The 14,526-nt window shown below is 41.7% G+C and overlaps 1 protein-coding gene across 2 annotated transcripts in view; it reads right to left on the bottom strand.

Moving 5' to 3' along the window:
- The window catches only part of dnah9l (dynein, axonemal, heavy polypeptide 9 like), a 35,426-nt gene that overhangs the window by 1,019 nt on the left and 19,881 nt on the right, over positions 1-14,526 (bottom strand). For both annotated transcript variants that reach the window (XM_040022013.1, XM_040022014.1), the window contains 35 exons: positions 14,291-14,453; positions 14,053-14,176; positions 13,639-13,781; positions 13,384-13,545; positions 13,089-13,148; positions 12,820-12,993; positions 12,595-12,741; positions 12,253-12,366; positions 11,949-12,092; positions 11,060-11,242; positions 10,908-10,913; positions 10,705-10,806; positions 10,460-10,594; positions 9,188-9,361; positions 8,921-9,053; positions 8,699-8,801; positions 8,445-8,567; positions 7,421-7,625; positions 6,896-7,060; positions 6,653-6,793; positions 6,339-6,509; positions 6,146-6,268; positions 5,871-6,064; positions 5,591-5,739; positions 5,303-5,430; positions 5,036-5,173; positions 4,761-4,850; positions 4,482-4,673; positions 4,203-4,322; positions 3,787-3,846; positions 3,441-3,623; positions 3,006-3,188; positions 591-706; positions 293-405; positions 61-201 (listed from right to left, as the gene is read on the bottom strand). In XM_040022013.1, the coding sequence (XP_039877947.1) occupies positions 61-201; positions 293-405; positions 591-706; positions 3,006-3,188; positions 3,441-3,623; positions 3,787-3,846; positions 4,203-4,322; positions 4,482-4,673; positions 4,761-4,850; positions 5,036-5,173; positions 5,303-5,430; positions 5,591-5,739; positions 5,871-6,064; positions 6,146-6,268; positions 6,339-6,509; positions 6,653-6,793; positions 6,896-7,060; positions 7,421-7,625; positions 8,445-8,567; positions 8,699-8,801; positions 8,921-9,053; positions 9,188-9,361; positions 10,460-10,594; positions 10,705-10,806; positions 10,908-10,913; positions 11,060-11,242; positions 11,949-12,092; positions 12,253-12,366; positions 12,595-12,741; positions 12,820-12,993; positions 13,089-13,148; positions 13,384-13,545; positions 13,639-13,781; positions 14,053-14,176; positions 14,291-14,453 (4,802 nt within the window). The remainder of the gene's footprint in view (positions 1-60; positions 202-292; positions 406-590; positions 707-3,005; positions 3,189-3,440; positions 3,624-3,786; positions 3,847-4,202; positions 4,323-4,481; positions 4,674-4,760; positions 4,851-5,035; positions 5,174-5,302; positions 5,431-5,590; positions 5,740-5,870; positions 6,065-6,145; positions 6,269-6,338; positions 6,510-6,652; positions 6,794-6,895; positions 7,061-7,420; positions 7,626-8,444; positions 8,568-8,698; positions 8,802-8,920; positions 9,054-9,187; positions 9,362-10,459; positions 10,595-10,704; positions 10,807-10,907; positions 10,914-11,059; positions 11,243-11,948; positions 12,093-12,252; positions 12,367-12,594; positions 12,742-12,819; positions 12,994-13,088; positions 13,149-13,383; positions 13,546-13,638; positions 13,782-14,052; positions 14,177-14,290; positions 14,454-14,526) is intronic.

The raw sequence follows: 14,526 nt of genomic DNA, 5'->3' as shown, positions 1-14,526 counted from the left end.
TGGCCTGTTGCTCTGCAAGCTGCACCACAATAAGCAGAAAATAAGTGGCAGTGTTTCTACCTTCCATATAAAGTCCATACACATATGCACCCTCCCTGGCCGGTTGGTTGAACTCTTCTTTAAACTTCTTGGTCACATCCACTGTCAGATTCACTTTATCAAGAGGCCACTCATTCTTACGTGCCAGAGACTGCATCACAGCTGGAATGCAAGGACACGATGAAATAACTAAGAATCGGTTAGAAGTCAATGTATTAGTACAAATTTTCTATATACTGTAAATGAATTTTACCAGTGAGGAAGGACTGTGGGTTGAACAGCCCAGACAGCCAGACAACACTGGGCAGAGACAGGTCCTGAGTCCAGCTGTCAAGTTCTTTGCAACGCTGCATCACGTCATTATACCTGACATCAAATGAAAGGAAATAGACCGAGACAGCTGTTTGGATGATGTCAGTCATGTATAACAGTACAATACCTTGGCTTATTTGATTCCCTTGCACATTATGCAAAATTGCATCAGCTGAAATTAAATGCAGAGTCTTATATAAGATTTGGGAAATCCATCCCCTGGAGAAAGAAAAACACACCATATTGCCAGGCTGTAAGTTGAGGGGTAGGCAAGCTTGGTCCAGCTATCTGGGACGTTGTCAAAGAACAAGGCTGCCTGTAGCTTCTCCATCTCAGAGGACATGGCCAGTTCACCCTTTGAGAGAGCAACAGTATAACCGCACAGATCAGAATTTATGCATGTAGTAATTTAACATCAGTGAGACATTAACACGTGACCGCTAAAGCAGCAGTGTAAATACTGTCAGAAACTCAGCTGAACACATTTTTGCATAAAGAGCAAAAGCTTCTCTGATTTCTCCTGATGCAGGCTTCTTTTCATCCTTACATCATTTGTTTGACACACACTCTGCTTGTGATGACAGTCTGTGCTGTGATGGCTTCTGTGTTTATATATTATCCAGACTAGTTTTCTACTTCTACTGTAAATACTAGGGGTGCAACGATATTCGTATCGATATTGAACCGTTCGATACAGTGCTTTCGGTTCGGTACGCATATGTATCGAACAATACAATTTAAAAAAAAAAAATTTTAATTTTTTTTTTTTTTTTTTTTTTTTTTGTGTCCCGTTTGGATCTATGCCATCAGAATTGTTTCTTGAGGCCAAGATAAAGATGCCAAGAGGATTTATTTTAAGTGGATCATCATATTGGTCCATTTGATTGACCTTTATTATAATTATGAATTTATTTTATTTTCAGTTGCAAACGGGACAGACATGACTGTGGGATAGGACAGGGGGAAAGAATGAAAGAAAGAGGGGGAGAGAAAGAAAGAAAACCAAAGGGGAGAAAAAAAAAGAATACAAAATTTGTAATTTATTTTATCAACTTTCCTTCTGACGATGCTGTCTGTGTTGAGCGCTCAGTGAATCTGCATTTGACTACTCCGCCTAGGCTCGAGAGTGCAGCCTAGGCGGAGTAGTCGAACGCAGATTCACTGAGCACTCAACACAGCCATGGTCAGAAGGAAGAGCGCAGGGCAAGCTAGCGAGACAGAAGTGGACCTCCCCACCCTCATTCAGATCTGGCGTTTGGAATTATTTTGGTTTTCATGTGACGTATGACCCTGAAGGTAAGCGAGTCATGGACTAAAGTAAAACAGTATGTTGGATGTGCCATGCAATGCTCAATTACATGGGTGGGAGCTAGTGTGTTAGCGCAGTTAGCTCGTTAACTTGTTGGCCGTCTAGCCCCTCTGTATAGGGTAGCTCGTTAACGGAGATTTGCCGTGTTGTGGCGTTAAGGTTATTTCAACGAGATTAACGCTGACAGCACTAGTGGGAACACAACGAATATGACTGCACATTTACACCGACATCATCCTAGTGCAAAGACAAAAACAACAAGCATGCATGCTACAAACTTTAGCCGAGTCATTTAGACAGCTGTTAGCACAGGATTCTCCTTATGGAGACCTGATATGTTTAATATGCTGCTGAGAATATAGCCCAGAAGAAGCGGATAGTATAGCTTTTATTTTGGAAAGAGACATTTCTCTGTAATAAACTCTCTTTTCCAAAGATGAGTGATTCCTCAATCAGATACAGGGCTCGCAATATCGCTAGCCCGGGGCTAGCGATTTTTTTCAGTCGGGCTACCAAAATCTATCTCTTCCCTGCCTGTCGGGCTATTGTAGGAAGGAAAAATATATGTCAATGCTTTTGCATTCTTTCAGAAATGTAGCTGGGTAATTATGTCATTGGGTGAGCCACTGTCAATATGTGACATATTGAAATCGTGTTTGGATTTGCGCTTGTTTTTTTGCTTTCACTTTGCAATCGCGCGAACTGTGTATAGAGAGCGACAGCACTGATCTGTGAGTGATGATAATTTGTGCACCAATTCCTCTGACATCGTCTTATTAATTGTTAGCTTACTATGCAAACATGACAAGTGAAATCTCCCGCAGCTTAAACATGTGAGAGGTTGATCGCGCAGAGAATCGCTGAGCTTATGTGAGTGCGGCAGGATATATATTTCACTACGATGACCTGGATGATTGAGGACCTTCACAGACAGATATATATTTTAGTTCTGCTGAGCCAAATAAGACAGGTCAGGGTGAAGAAGTGACAGCCAAAGAAAAGCTTACCACAAAACGGAGAAGTTATGACAAATCAGACTATAAGGCAAAAAGAAAGTGCAGCTTTATGGTTTCATGGACAAAAGAATTTCTGTGGCTGCTATATGACGAGCTAAAAAACAACACGCACAAGGGTTAGGGTTAAATTTAAAAACTGTACTTTTGTGTTAAAATATATATTTATAATTTTAATAAATGACAAATTAAAAATGCATGAACATTTTTTTTGTATCGAAAAAATATCGAACCGTGACACCAAAGTATCGAACCGAACCGAACCGTGAATTTTGTGTATCGTTGCACCCCTAGTAAATACCCATTCAAACACACAAAGGTGTCAAGCATACCTTGAGTCCAAGGTCAAGCTCCTTCAGCGAGCGGCGTATCTCATAAATGAGTGTGTTCATGCGCTCACATTCCTGGAAGCACACCAGGATGTATGGCGATCGTTCAGCTGTCTTGGAAGTGATGTCGGTCATGTTGTACACCTCTGGCAGCTTTTCCAGAACTTCATCTAAAATTGATTTCACCTGGATGTGTGTAGAGCAAGTATATAGTCAGTCCGAGATGTTGGATTTACTGGTTTGCTCATTTCTATCTTGGTTCTCCTAGAATTAGAGAAGCGGGCTAACTGTGTTCCTACTGTGAATAATTTAAACATTAGAGGAGTGAATGTATCTGTTTCTGTACTTTTTATCTGTTTTATGACTTCACTGGTCACTGGTTTTGATCTATAATTGTCTTTTTATACCTTCCAAGAAAAAAAAAAACTGTACATCTACCTTCTCTTCTAGTGTTTGTGAGGCTCCCTCTCCAATCACAACATCAGGGGACTGCAGCTCCAGCAGAGTGTGAAAAAGGTTATCTGATGTCACTGTCAGGAACTCAATTTCTGCATTGGGATGCAACCCATAGTGCACTGGGCTCTCATGGGGCAGCATCTCATCTATGAAATCATGGTAGCCCTGGAGATGCAGAGTAACATTTTCATTTAATGAGCTGTACAGTCAGAATTATTTAGTATGAAAACTGGCCTTTAATATTCATTTACATGACAATATTTTTTCAGGGTTTAAGGTACAATAATGTAAAGTAAACTTTAATAAAAAACTACTGGATTTAATTTACCTGATAATCCAGGTTGGAGGGAATGACAAATCCCGGTGCCAATGCAAGCTTCCGGTCAAACTAGGAGACACAAAACAGAGAGAAGTATTGTTAGCTGTGGGACTCACATACTGTACAAAACATAAAATTATTCCAAACCCAGACGGCAAAATTCCCTCGGTCTGGTGCAACTGGTTGCCAGGAACTCATGCCAGTATTTTTTAACTTTTATGGACAGTCTATAGTAAAAAAAGTAGTCAATCTGCTCTAACTGGAGCTGATTTTCATCCCAAAATGGCCCAAGTCTGCACAAGAAGAGCAGTTACATTTGGCTACCATATAATGCCTGCGGAGAAGCCTGTTCTTTTTCTGCAGAACACAGCCAGGTTTGCTGGCACACTACGTCCATGTTTTCTTTTACTGTCACACACACAAACCTGGTTGGGCTGCATGTATTCTTCCAGATAAGTTCTGCAGAGGCGTCTGTCCCAGTCATCAGTGATGTGTCCTCCATACATGATTTCCCCAAACAAATACCTCAGGTCCTCCCATGGCACCTGTGTCATCATAATTATAAAAATCACTGCCAAGGCAATCACAACCCTAATTCGCCTGTGGCACCGTCACTCGCAGCACCACTGACAACCCCATACATCAGTGTTTCGGTCATCCAGTTATACACCATGCTTCCTATCCACAACAACAACAAAACCCACCTGTGCATTAGCCTCCAGGTAATTGTAAAGGACATTAACTGATATAGTCAGATCTCCAGTGCTGAATGGATACTTTCTGTTCCAACCCTGGGGCCCAAACTTCCTCCTCTCCGCCACACAGGCGTGAAAGTAACAGAGAGAAAACAGGATGGTCTTAAACTCCTGCTCACGGCTGCACTGATCCAGGATGTCCTGGAGAGAGGGCAAAGCAATAAGTGAATTGATAAATAAATCAAAACAAATGCACAAAGAACACAAGGAAAGAAAAAAATAAATCACCTGGTCAAAGTTATCCAGAGCAGCATGTAGATTAGCATGCATGCCTGTAGGAGGTTCATTGGTGATCTTTATAGCATTTTCCAGAATTCCCTGAGTAAAAAAAAATAAAAATAGAAATTTCATGTCACTATTAAAGTGTTCAACTGTAATTCAATGAATGCAATGCTGGTATAGGTTAAGACAGCTGGGAGAATAAATTCCTTATGTAGATGTTACATTAAAGGGTTAAAGTGAGACAAAGTGTGACTTTTCTTGCATGCTTGCTGAATCTTTACCTGTGGGATAATGTGTTCTTGGGCCGTAGATGCCGGCTCAGCGCTCATAAACACTCTGTAGTCTGGATGGCTGTCTTCACAGCAGCGCTCCAGGAGCTTCTCAAGCGCACCCAGCCAGCGAGCAACCAGATGGATGTTCTGCAGGGAAATGGAAACACATAATCAAAGCTCAATAACTGTAGCATACTCCACAGGCACTGTCATGCTGATTTCTTTTTCAGATTCTCCCCATTCTAACATAAGAAAATGTGTTTCTTTTAACTGGACCTGCAATATAACCCAGTGACCCTCCTTAGCGGCCTCTTCCATGGCGAGTTCAGCCACAGTTTCCTGTCCTTGACCCAGGGAGACATTGTGAAGCTTCCCAAGGTCAATAGTGAAACCCAGCTTCCTTCCTGGGAAAACAAAGGACTGATTTTTTTATGTGCTAACCTTAACACTCTTTTAGGTTGTCACTGAATTGTAAAGCAATGGCTGGACACTTAAATTATTAATAAATCAACACATTACAGTATGCGATCAGGGTTTGGATGCATGCAGCTTTCTGAACAGTACCCAGCGATTCGACATCTTTAAGTGGGTCCACTCCTGGGGAGAGGATGAAGAAAATAGGGGAGGAAGGACCACTTTCTCTAAAGGACTTTGCAAATTCAGTCTTCCGTCCCTCTGTATACTTCACACCGAGCTTCTCTTCAACAAAGTTCCTAGAGTCGGGTTATATTGACATAAACGAATGAACAAACACTGCTTTTAATAGTCCTTATATGGAAATACACTTAAAAAATAGAAAAGACAAAAACACAGTTAAACAAGCAGGGAAACAAATCCTCATCACCTTAGAGCATAGGTCATACGGTCAGGCCTCAGGGCTCTCATCATGATCAGTTTCTGCAGCGAGCTTTTTCCCTTCCACTCCTGAGGAAACTTCTCCTTCTCAGGACACTCTGACTCCACCAGCTTCTTCCAGCGCTTGGGTGAACCTTCAATATCCCGATCCAGACCACGAAACTCATCAGTGAAACTCATAACCTGGACCGATACAAGAGAGAGAGCAGTTTTTGATTTGCATTGCAATTCAAATGCCAACAAAAATAAATGCAGCCTGTGAACCTTGATGGCGCTCCAGGCCGAGTTGGAAAGAAAGTCAAGGGGGCTGATGTAGCTGTGGTCAATGTTAAAACGCAGCAAGAAGTCCAACTCTCTCACAACTATCTCCTTACTCATCAGGAGCAACTGAAATAGGGAGAACACAGTCAGGGACAAACACAGTCTTTGTCTAACCCTTCCACAAACACACACACACCTGGAAGGCCAGCTGTGCCGTAAAGGTGAGCTTGTCTCTCTCAAATAGTCCCCTGCTGATGTAGTTGAAGGTGGAGTATGTAACACAGTCTATGAGCGTGTTTACTCTGCTCTTTACGTCGTCACAGGCTTCTGCCAGCTCCACTGCTTTGTGGAAAACAACGTTAAAGGCCTGAGAACAAAAGGACAAATCAATTCGTAGGATGTCTTTGTTTGCTGCATAATTTCACATAAATTTGGATATTTTACATCTTATGTTAAATTCAGTTGTTGGTTCCTAGGTTGTGGTCAGGTCCTATATTTGCTTCTGGTTACCTTGAGGCTGAACTGGTACATGGGGTTGATCTTGTTAAGATCATTCATGATAAAGTAGAGCAGAGAAGCTCTGACAGCAACAGGGCGATAGTGCTCTCTGGCCTCGTTTATCTTTACTTCGTTAACTTTTGCTTCCAGAACCTGCGAATGAGAGATGACAGAAAAAAGAAAAAATATGAAAGGGAGTAAAAAGTAGGTTAACCATTCATTTTACTGCAACAACGCAGACATGTAACCCGATACCTTCATCTCAATCTCAGCAGCAGTGTGCTTTGTGGTCTCAAGCTTCTCCACCAGCACATTGTCACCAAGGAAGTTACTCTCTGCAGCAGACAGCCGGGTTAGCAGCTCGTCCTCCAGAAGCTTCAGCTCAATCTTAAACATGTTCTGCTGCTTTGTCAGTTCACTCTGTAGGAAGACGATGCAAATATATAAAAAGAAGCATAAATGGAACCAGAATGATGAAAACCAAAACCTGCAACAGAGATGAAATAATGCCAGCTGGTCTCATTAAACGATGAACTCCAACATGCACTGGGACAGCTAAATACCAAACAGCAAATCGAGTTCAGGTAACCCGGGTCTTGTACACAAGAGAGGAAGGCATTAAGTGGGAGATTGCATGCTGCCCCCTTGTGAAGCAAAAGGCAGTGGTTGGGGAGAGGAAGGCCTTAACGTTTCTTAAACTCTTAGACTGCCGGACCCGGACAGGCAGTACAAAAAGGACAGACTCATCAACAGAGAACTCCATCAACTGTTCCACTCTACCTTAAGCTGTTCAAGGTCTGGCCTCTCTTGATTCACCACCTGGGCCAGGAGCTGGTCCTCCAATCCATCTCTGGTCACTGTGAAATTAATGAGGGTGGTCTGGGCTTGAATCTCAGGCTTATAGTGAGGACTAGCCAGCTTAGTGTGGAGAATCAGTCTGAAGGCTGGGTGGAAGAAACACTCTTTGTCTCCAACCTTTATACAACTGTAGCAGTGTAGTAGCAAGGAAGAAGAAGAGAGTAGAGCATGATAAAATGAATGAACCCAGTGTCATGTGAATGATCTTCGATACATGGAAAAGTGGCATTGATGAGCAAGTTGTGGATAAGTGATGAGATCCTTACTTCCTTATACCCCACCCCTACCCCTTTCCCTCCTTTCTACCTTACCCACTTTTCCCCATACCTCCTTAGACTCCCCCACCCACCCTTCCAATTATCCTCTCTTTACCCACTCTCTACCATCCCACCCCCACCAGCCTCCTAACCATTTTCTCCTTCTGAATTTACCCACTTCTTCTTCCTTCTGATCCATAACCCTTATACCACCTCGTCTGCTTTCAACGTGTAAACATGTATTGAAAGGTTCACAAAACCCTACAGACAGGACTGAACATAGATCAATATATTTCTGATGAAACACATCAGCTCTGTTCATTTTTTAATAAATATGTGAAAATTGATTGAATTTTCCTGGAGTCTTACAGTTTCTTTTCTAGGTCACGTTTAATCTATAACAACATCTTTTTTTGTACTTTACTGGCAGATTTTGTTTTTACGGGGCTTTTGTTTTTCTGTGTCCTTATCTGCTACGATCTGCCCTGATGGCTAGGTGAGTACTTAACCAAGTAATGCAGTAATTCTTCAAGGAAAAAGCTTTCCCTTAAATTGGGCTTCATTCACTAATATCTGTGTGGAAATGTTGTTACCCTGAACCCAAAATAACTGCATATACAAATTTAGTCCAGTTCTTAAAGCATCTGCAGAAAGGAGAAAAACTCGATCACAGCAATTCTGTGTGTTACCTGCCCTTCTTGATTGTGTGTCGACCCAGAAGGGGGTCAATAACGGGGTCAATCGTCTCCTCGAGGTTCTCGATGAGGACAGTGTCCCCTGCCACTACAGCCTGTTCAATAACATCTACATATCTGGAACAACATTTAAGATTAATTTATAAAAACTGTAGAAATTGTAGCACTGTTATTATTTCTGAATTGCTACTAAACAAATTTACACATCCTCGAGGCCTCAAGCAAGCATCAACAAAGGAAACGCTCACCCTCTCTGCCCCAGACTGACAACCTTGAGGCTGTTACCATAGCGACTCTTAATCCATTTGATGCCCTGCAGCTGAGGGTCGATAAGGAGAGGCCAGCGCTCACCTGCAACAATAAACTCCTTATTTATACACAGAGATGTGCTAAGAAGAAAACCTAGTACCGTAGCGTTTGTAATGTTTGTTATAAAAAGCCAGTTACACCAAGTGAAAAACTCCACTCACAGTTAGTAAGTATGGTGGCATTCTGGGTAGACATTTTGTCTCCTGGTAAGCCTTCATTGTTCCACTGGGCAACCATTGCATCATCAGTCAACATCAACACTGGATCTAAGCCCTCCGTCATGGGAATGGACATCTGATAGAAACAGTGGTGTGTGTTCATAGAGAAATAAGACACAATCTGTTGTGGAACGGCAAAGATACTGGAGGGAATAACTGCATTTGCAGAAGAAAACTAAAAGAAATATCTCAGTGTTTTAAGATTTTAACCTTCTGGCTGTGTAGGAACGGCATCCAGAGGTTGTCCAGCAGCTCTTTCCTGTACTTCTTTGAGAAGGATCCGGCATAAGAGATGAAGGCTGCGGTTAGAAGGACGTCCCCACAAAGCGTTTCCTCCTGCTCATGGTACTGAGCCACTGAGTGAGCCCAGCGCACGTTCTCACTCTGAAAAACACACACAGACACAGCTGCTCTGTGTAACACTCAGACAGCTTTTTAAAATGGTCTTGAGCAATAGTAACCCAAGATTTCTGAAGGTCTTTCAAATTTTTTCTTTGGATATTGGCTGCTTTTGAATCCTTAGGTTTGTTGTTACTAGCAGCCTACAAAAACACATAATTTGTTTTTATGTCTTCAGTTAAATCTACCAAAAATGCAAAGATAACACAGTTTGACAGGAATAAAATAGTATTAGAGCTATTAGCCCCAAAAACTGGCAGCAGCATGGTGTGTAGTGTGTCCCTAAAAAATTTGAGGGAAACCTGGCAAGTGGAGGGCAAAAGAAGTGGCAGGCATTAAAAAACAATCCAAAGCACATGAACAGTATCTGAACAGTGTCCTCAAGAAATAAGAAAAAATTTAACAAAGACACAAAACACAGAAACAATGACACAGGATCCGAGAGATGCATCTAGCCCTTAAATGAACTGTTCCTTGAAGCGTATTCAGAAATAGTCTCAGTGGAGGGGTCGCTGAGACTAAGAGGTTCCCCTTATTAAAGAGGGGAAACTGGGGGAAAAGACTGAGGTATGACAAATACACAAGAACTGGACTGAAAATCAGTGACAACAGGTCTGATGGAGTCATGAATACAAATGTCACATTTGTGGTTCAAATGATTACTTAATTCCTCAGCGTGACAATAATCCTCAATGCACTTCATATGCAGTAAAAGCATAAATGGATAGAAAAACGCACAATTAACACTATCAGAACCCGGACATCAACATTATTGAAGCAGTGTGGGATCATCTGGACACAACAGAACAAGAGTCAGCCAACATTCAAAGAAGAGCTTTCAATGTCCTTCAAGCTGCCTGGAGAGCTTTTCCTGAAGACTACTGGAGCTTCTTGAGAGAGTTTAGGCTGTGTTGCACAATGAAGGTAGTCATAGCAGGCAAAGTCTGTTTTTGCCTATACTGTATTTCCATGTAGGTCAGAACATTTTTAAGTAAATCACTGAATCTATTTCCCCTTTTCCCCCAGCAGAATATAAAGAAATGAGAGGTGGCTTAAGTCTTTTGCACAGCACTGTATACTTACCTCTAGTCCTTTGACCAGCCGATTAGCTAGCTCTATTGTCTTGTTTGTGCGGTTGACCTCTTCCTGAAAGCGAAGTTTCTCTGATGTTGCCTTCTCAAAAGCTATTTTCAGAGTTTCCAGACTGCTATCCAGCTCCTGAGAAAGGAACAGATGAAAATATTATGAATGCTGGCATTTGCAAATAACTAATTAATTTTGTTGTCAAGCACCAAATAATCCAATCTGTCCAATTTAAACAGACATACAGCTAGTTTTTTCCGCAGGGCGTCTAGCTTCTCAGCAGCCTCAGCCAAATCAGCGTTAGCCTGAGTCAGACACATTCTCTTCATCTCTACCTCGCAGAGCACCTGGAAACAAGAACATCCTTACAGCTGAAACTAAAGTACAGTATAACCTTTGTTATAAGGAACATCCTATAATAAAGAAATAAGAGAAGAGATGAACTTACAAAAATCTGTCCAAGGCAGCACAAGTTTTGGGGAAAAAGGCAAAAAAACAAATCAAACAACAAACTCAAAGTGTTTTACACAGAAAAAAATATAGCAAATGGATTAGCTTGGATGACACTAAATATATGTTGCAGATGGTTTAGATGTGTACCTCGTGGAAGCGGATGATGTTGATCACCCATGCACAAAGGCCAGCAGCAGCAGAGGATTTCTGTTTTACAAAGTCAGGGTTGAACTCTGGGTCACTGAGGTACTCATCTCTCACACACCTCACCGTGGCCTCAGGGATGTTCTCTTTGTCAAAGTTTACCAGAGCCTGCAGGAAGTCATCCACCTGCACAAGCATTTGTGTGCAAACGGGTGCACGTTAGATCAAACGGTTTCAAATTAACAAAATATTTTTCAACATTTTTGAATTCTAAATCCTGAGTCAAAAAGTAGAATTAACTAAAAAACCCATATCTGATCTACAGAGTGTGAACATTGCTTTAGTTGTTACTTTTTTCAACCAGCACAGTTCCTCACAGGTTAAACCTCTCTTTAAAAAAAAAAAGAGTTTTTGAGGCAAGGCGGTATCAACAACACAGGAGATATTAACAATATGAAAGAACCTATGTTACAAAAATTAAATATGAATGGGTTCATCAAAGTATAAAGTATATCAGATTGAAAAGTGCCAACAGTCACACAACAAAATAACTGCAGTCGCAATCAATATTAAATTAGAGTTGTGCAAGGATGAAGACTAAAAGAGAAGGTCGTGTTTTAAATGTTAAATATTTTTTATCTCAGATGATTAGAGAGATTTTTTTTGGTTCTGTATTCGTTTTATGGTTTTCATTCATCCATTTATTTTTCTAATAGTGTATCCAGTTCAGGTTTGCAGGGGGACTGGGGCCTATCCTAACTTTCATATGAAAGGTTACATACAGTACACGGACAGGTCGCCAGATCTACCATAACATTAACCTAAAATGGATTTACTTTGGCGGTCTCAAGCCATTAAATGAAGGAAAACTAAAACCTAAAAATCGTATCACCTTGCTCATGACCACCTTGGAAGCTTTCCAGCTGCGATCTTTGGGGATTCGGCCTTGAGGAGCCAGTAGCACTAGAACAGCTGCTGAGACGTTGGTGACGATGGCTGGAGGGTTGGGAAACGTCCGCAGCTCTGTCAGGTTTAACTAGATCAAACAGATGCACACGAATGCACAAACGCCCACATTTTTAATCAGGGGCCTGAGCTCAGGACAACTTTATTAGATTTCTTTTATGCTTGCAATGGACTCATAAAATAAATTGAATGAAATGAAGTAAAACTTTATGTGTGTGCAAGTGTTTTACTCTGTTGAGTGTATTGAGAGCTGTGTTGGCTGCCTGTAGGGCAGGTTCAGCCTTCGCCAAGTCCTCTTCAGTCTCCTGTTGCTGTTTGGTCACTTTAGCTTGGATTGCTGCCACCTGAATCACAAAAATACAACACGCGCGTGTGTGTATGCTGTGAATGGATTGCTGAAAGTTTGGCTTGTTTCAGACCTATGTTATTACTTCTCTGCCCTCTCTTCTCTAATGGCCCTCTCATTGACAAAGTGGTTTAAAATGAACCTCAAAATGTGCAGTAATTCTGAAAATACATGGCGTTAAGTCTGTCATTTTGCTGCTCGAGAGGCCCTAGAATCACACTCTTACCCTCTGCTCCTCAGCATCAGCTACAGCTCTCTCTTGGTTGAGCTTGTCTGTCTGTTGTCCTATTTTAGCAATGAGGGCTTCGATATCTGTGTTTCTCTGCCACAGCTCTACCTCCTGCACTGCTAACTTGGCTTTGAGGTCCTCCACCTAAAGAAAAAAAAAGTAAGAACAAGAAACACAAACTTTTGTATACACTGGTGCAATGTGATGTTTTTCCCCCCTGACCTGTGACGCGGTAGTCAGCAGTTTTTGAAGTCCATTCTCTAATCTTTCCATCTTCTGAGTCAGCTCTGTGCGTTTCTTTCTCAACAGGTTGTCGTACAACTTCATAAACTCTAGGAAACTCTTTGGCGTGGTATAGTTGAAGTGCTTCTCATTCTGCTGGTATTTGACACTCACCTGTGAGGTGAATTCACAACAAGGAAACCAAGAAATCGTATCAAAGAAGACATCAAGAGAGGTCATCGCTTGCAGTGCTGTGCAGCAGCTCTTACCTCATTGACACTCGTGTGAGCGTAGGAGATGAACTCACTGATAGATGCTCTCACATTTGGCTGCACAGTATGAACACACACATTGATTCACTTCACTGAGAGAGCAAGAAGAACCTTCTTATTTGATTTATTCACATAAAAGTAGCTATAGACATGTGTCTACGTTAATAGTTATTTTAGTTCCTATTTATGCTTATTAGGTATCTACTATTTGAAACACTTGCATAATCAGCATCAGAGTTAGTACTTTTAAAAGCAGCTTTAGATTGTATCACAGAATTTAAACAAGAAGCACCTCCAGTCCAGGTATTTTCTCTATGAAAGTAGAGCTGACGGACTGCAGAGCAAGCTGAGGCCAAGAGTGGAACCAGTTTATGGCTGTACAGTTTACTAAGGCTGGAAACTTCCGTGCACGTGTCCTTAACGTGAATCCAACTGGAGAGAAACATAAGACGACCTGGAGGGCAGAAAGGGTGACAAAAGGAGAAGGTGAGATGACTATCAACACTAATCATTACATCATGGTTTCTACATGGTTTGCATTATAGACCTTGAGCTGTCTTCGTATCCTTTCGATGAAAAAGCTCCAGCAGTTGTCTCTGGTATCTATGAGTCCTAATCCCCTCAGTTCCATACGGATTGATGAAACAATCATATCTGTTTCTTCATCACTAAAAAGGTCAGGAATATCCCCTACAAATGCAAAGAATGCGAGCTCACTGTGTATTTGTTCTTTCTTATATAGTCACTCTTACTTGGAGCAGGTCTATGTGACCAAATGAGCCTTCTTTGCTATCTATTCAAATGCACAACTCTATGCTCTCAAAGCCATTGACACCATCCAAAAATAGTTTTTGCAGAAATGACATTCATTTCTTAGATCTGACAGCTAGCAGCTCTCGGGGGACTCTAAGTGTTAAAGCAGAAATCTCAGTTATCTCAGTTCCGGTCTGTGTATCCAAACCTGAGGCCAGCATGTCGTTGATCAGCACCAGAAAGCGCTCATCTGGAATCTGGGCATCTGTGTGAAGAAACACTGTCCCAATATTCTTCACCCCCACCTTTATATACAATGCAGCTATGTCACTCTGCAGACAAGGGTTGCAGCAAACACAAAGCAGGGAAAAAAACCATCCCAAATCATTCAAAACAGATGTGTTATGATATACAACCGTGTTTTGCATGTGGAAGTGCATATTTACTTTGAGGTCATTGATTCCATAACCTTTACGCAGCGTGATCTGGAAAACCTCCAGCATGCTGAGGAAAGCAGCCAGTCGACACAGGCTCTGCTTCCCACTCCCACCAACCCCAACCAGCAGGGCATTACCATAGGGGGCCTCCAGTATACGACTGATGCGACACCTGGGTACAAACACAGAACTGATGGTGTGTTTCTTGCCTGTGGTTTACATTTACTTTGTAAATTCTTCTTTGT

Source organism: Simochromis diagramma, unplaced genomic scaffold (assembly GCF_900408965.1).
Source record: "Simochromis diagramma unplaced genomic scaffold, fSimDia1.1 OVJJ01000205.1, whole genome shotgun sequence".
Taxonomy (NCBI): Eukaryota; Metazoa; Chordata; class Actinopteri; order Cichliformes; family Cichlidae; genus Simochromis; species Simochromis diagramma.
The sequence above is the reverse complement of the archived record's forward strand: the minus strand, read 5'-3'. Positions and strand labels throughout refer to the sequence as shown.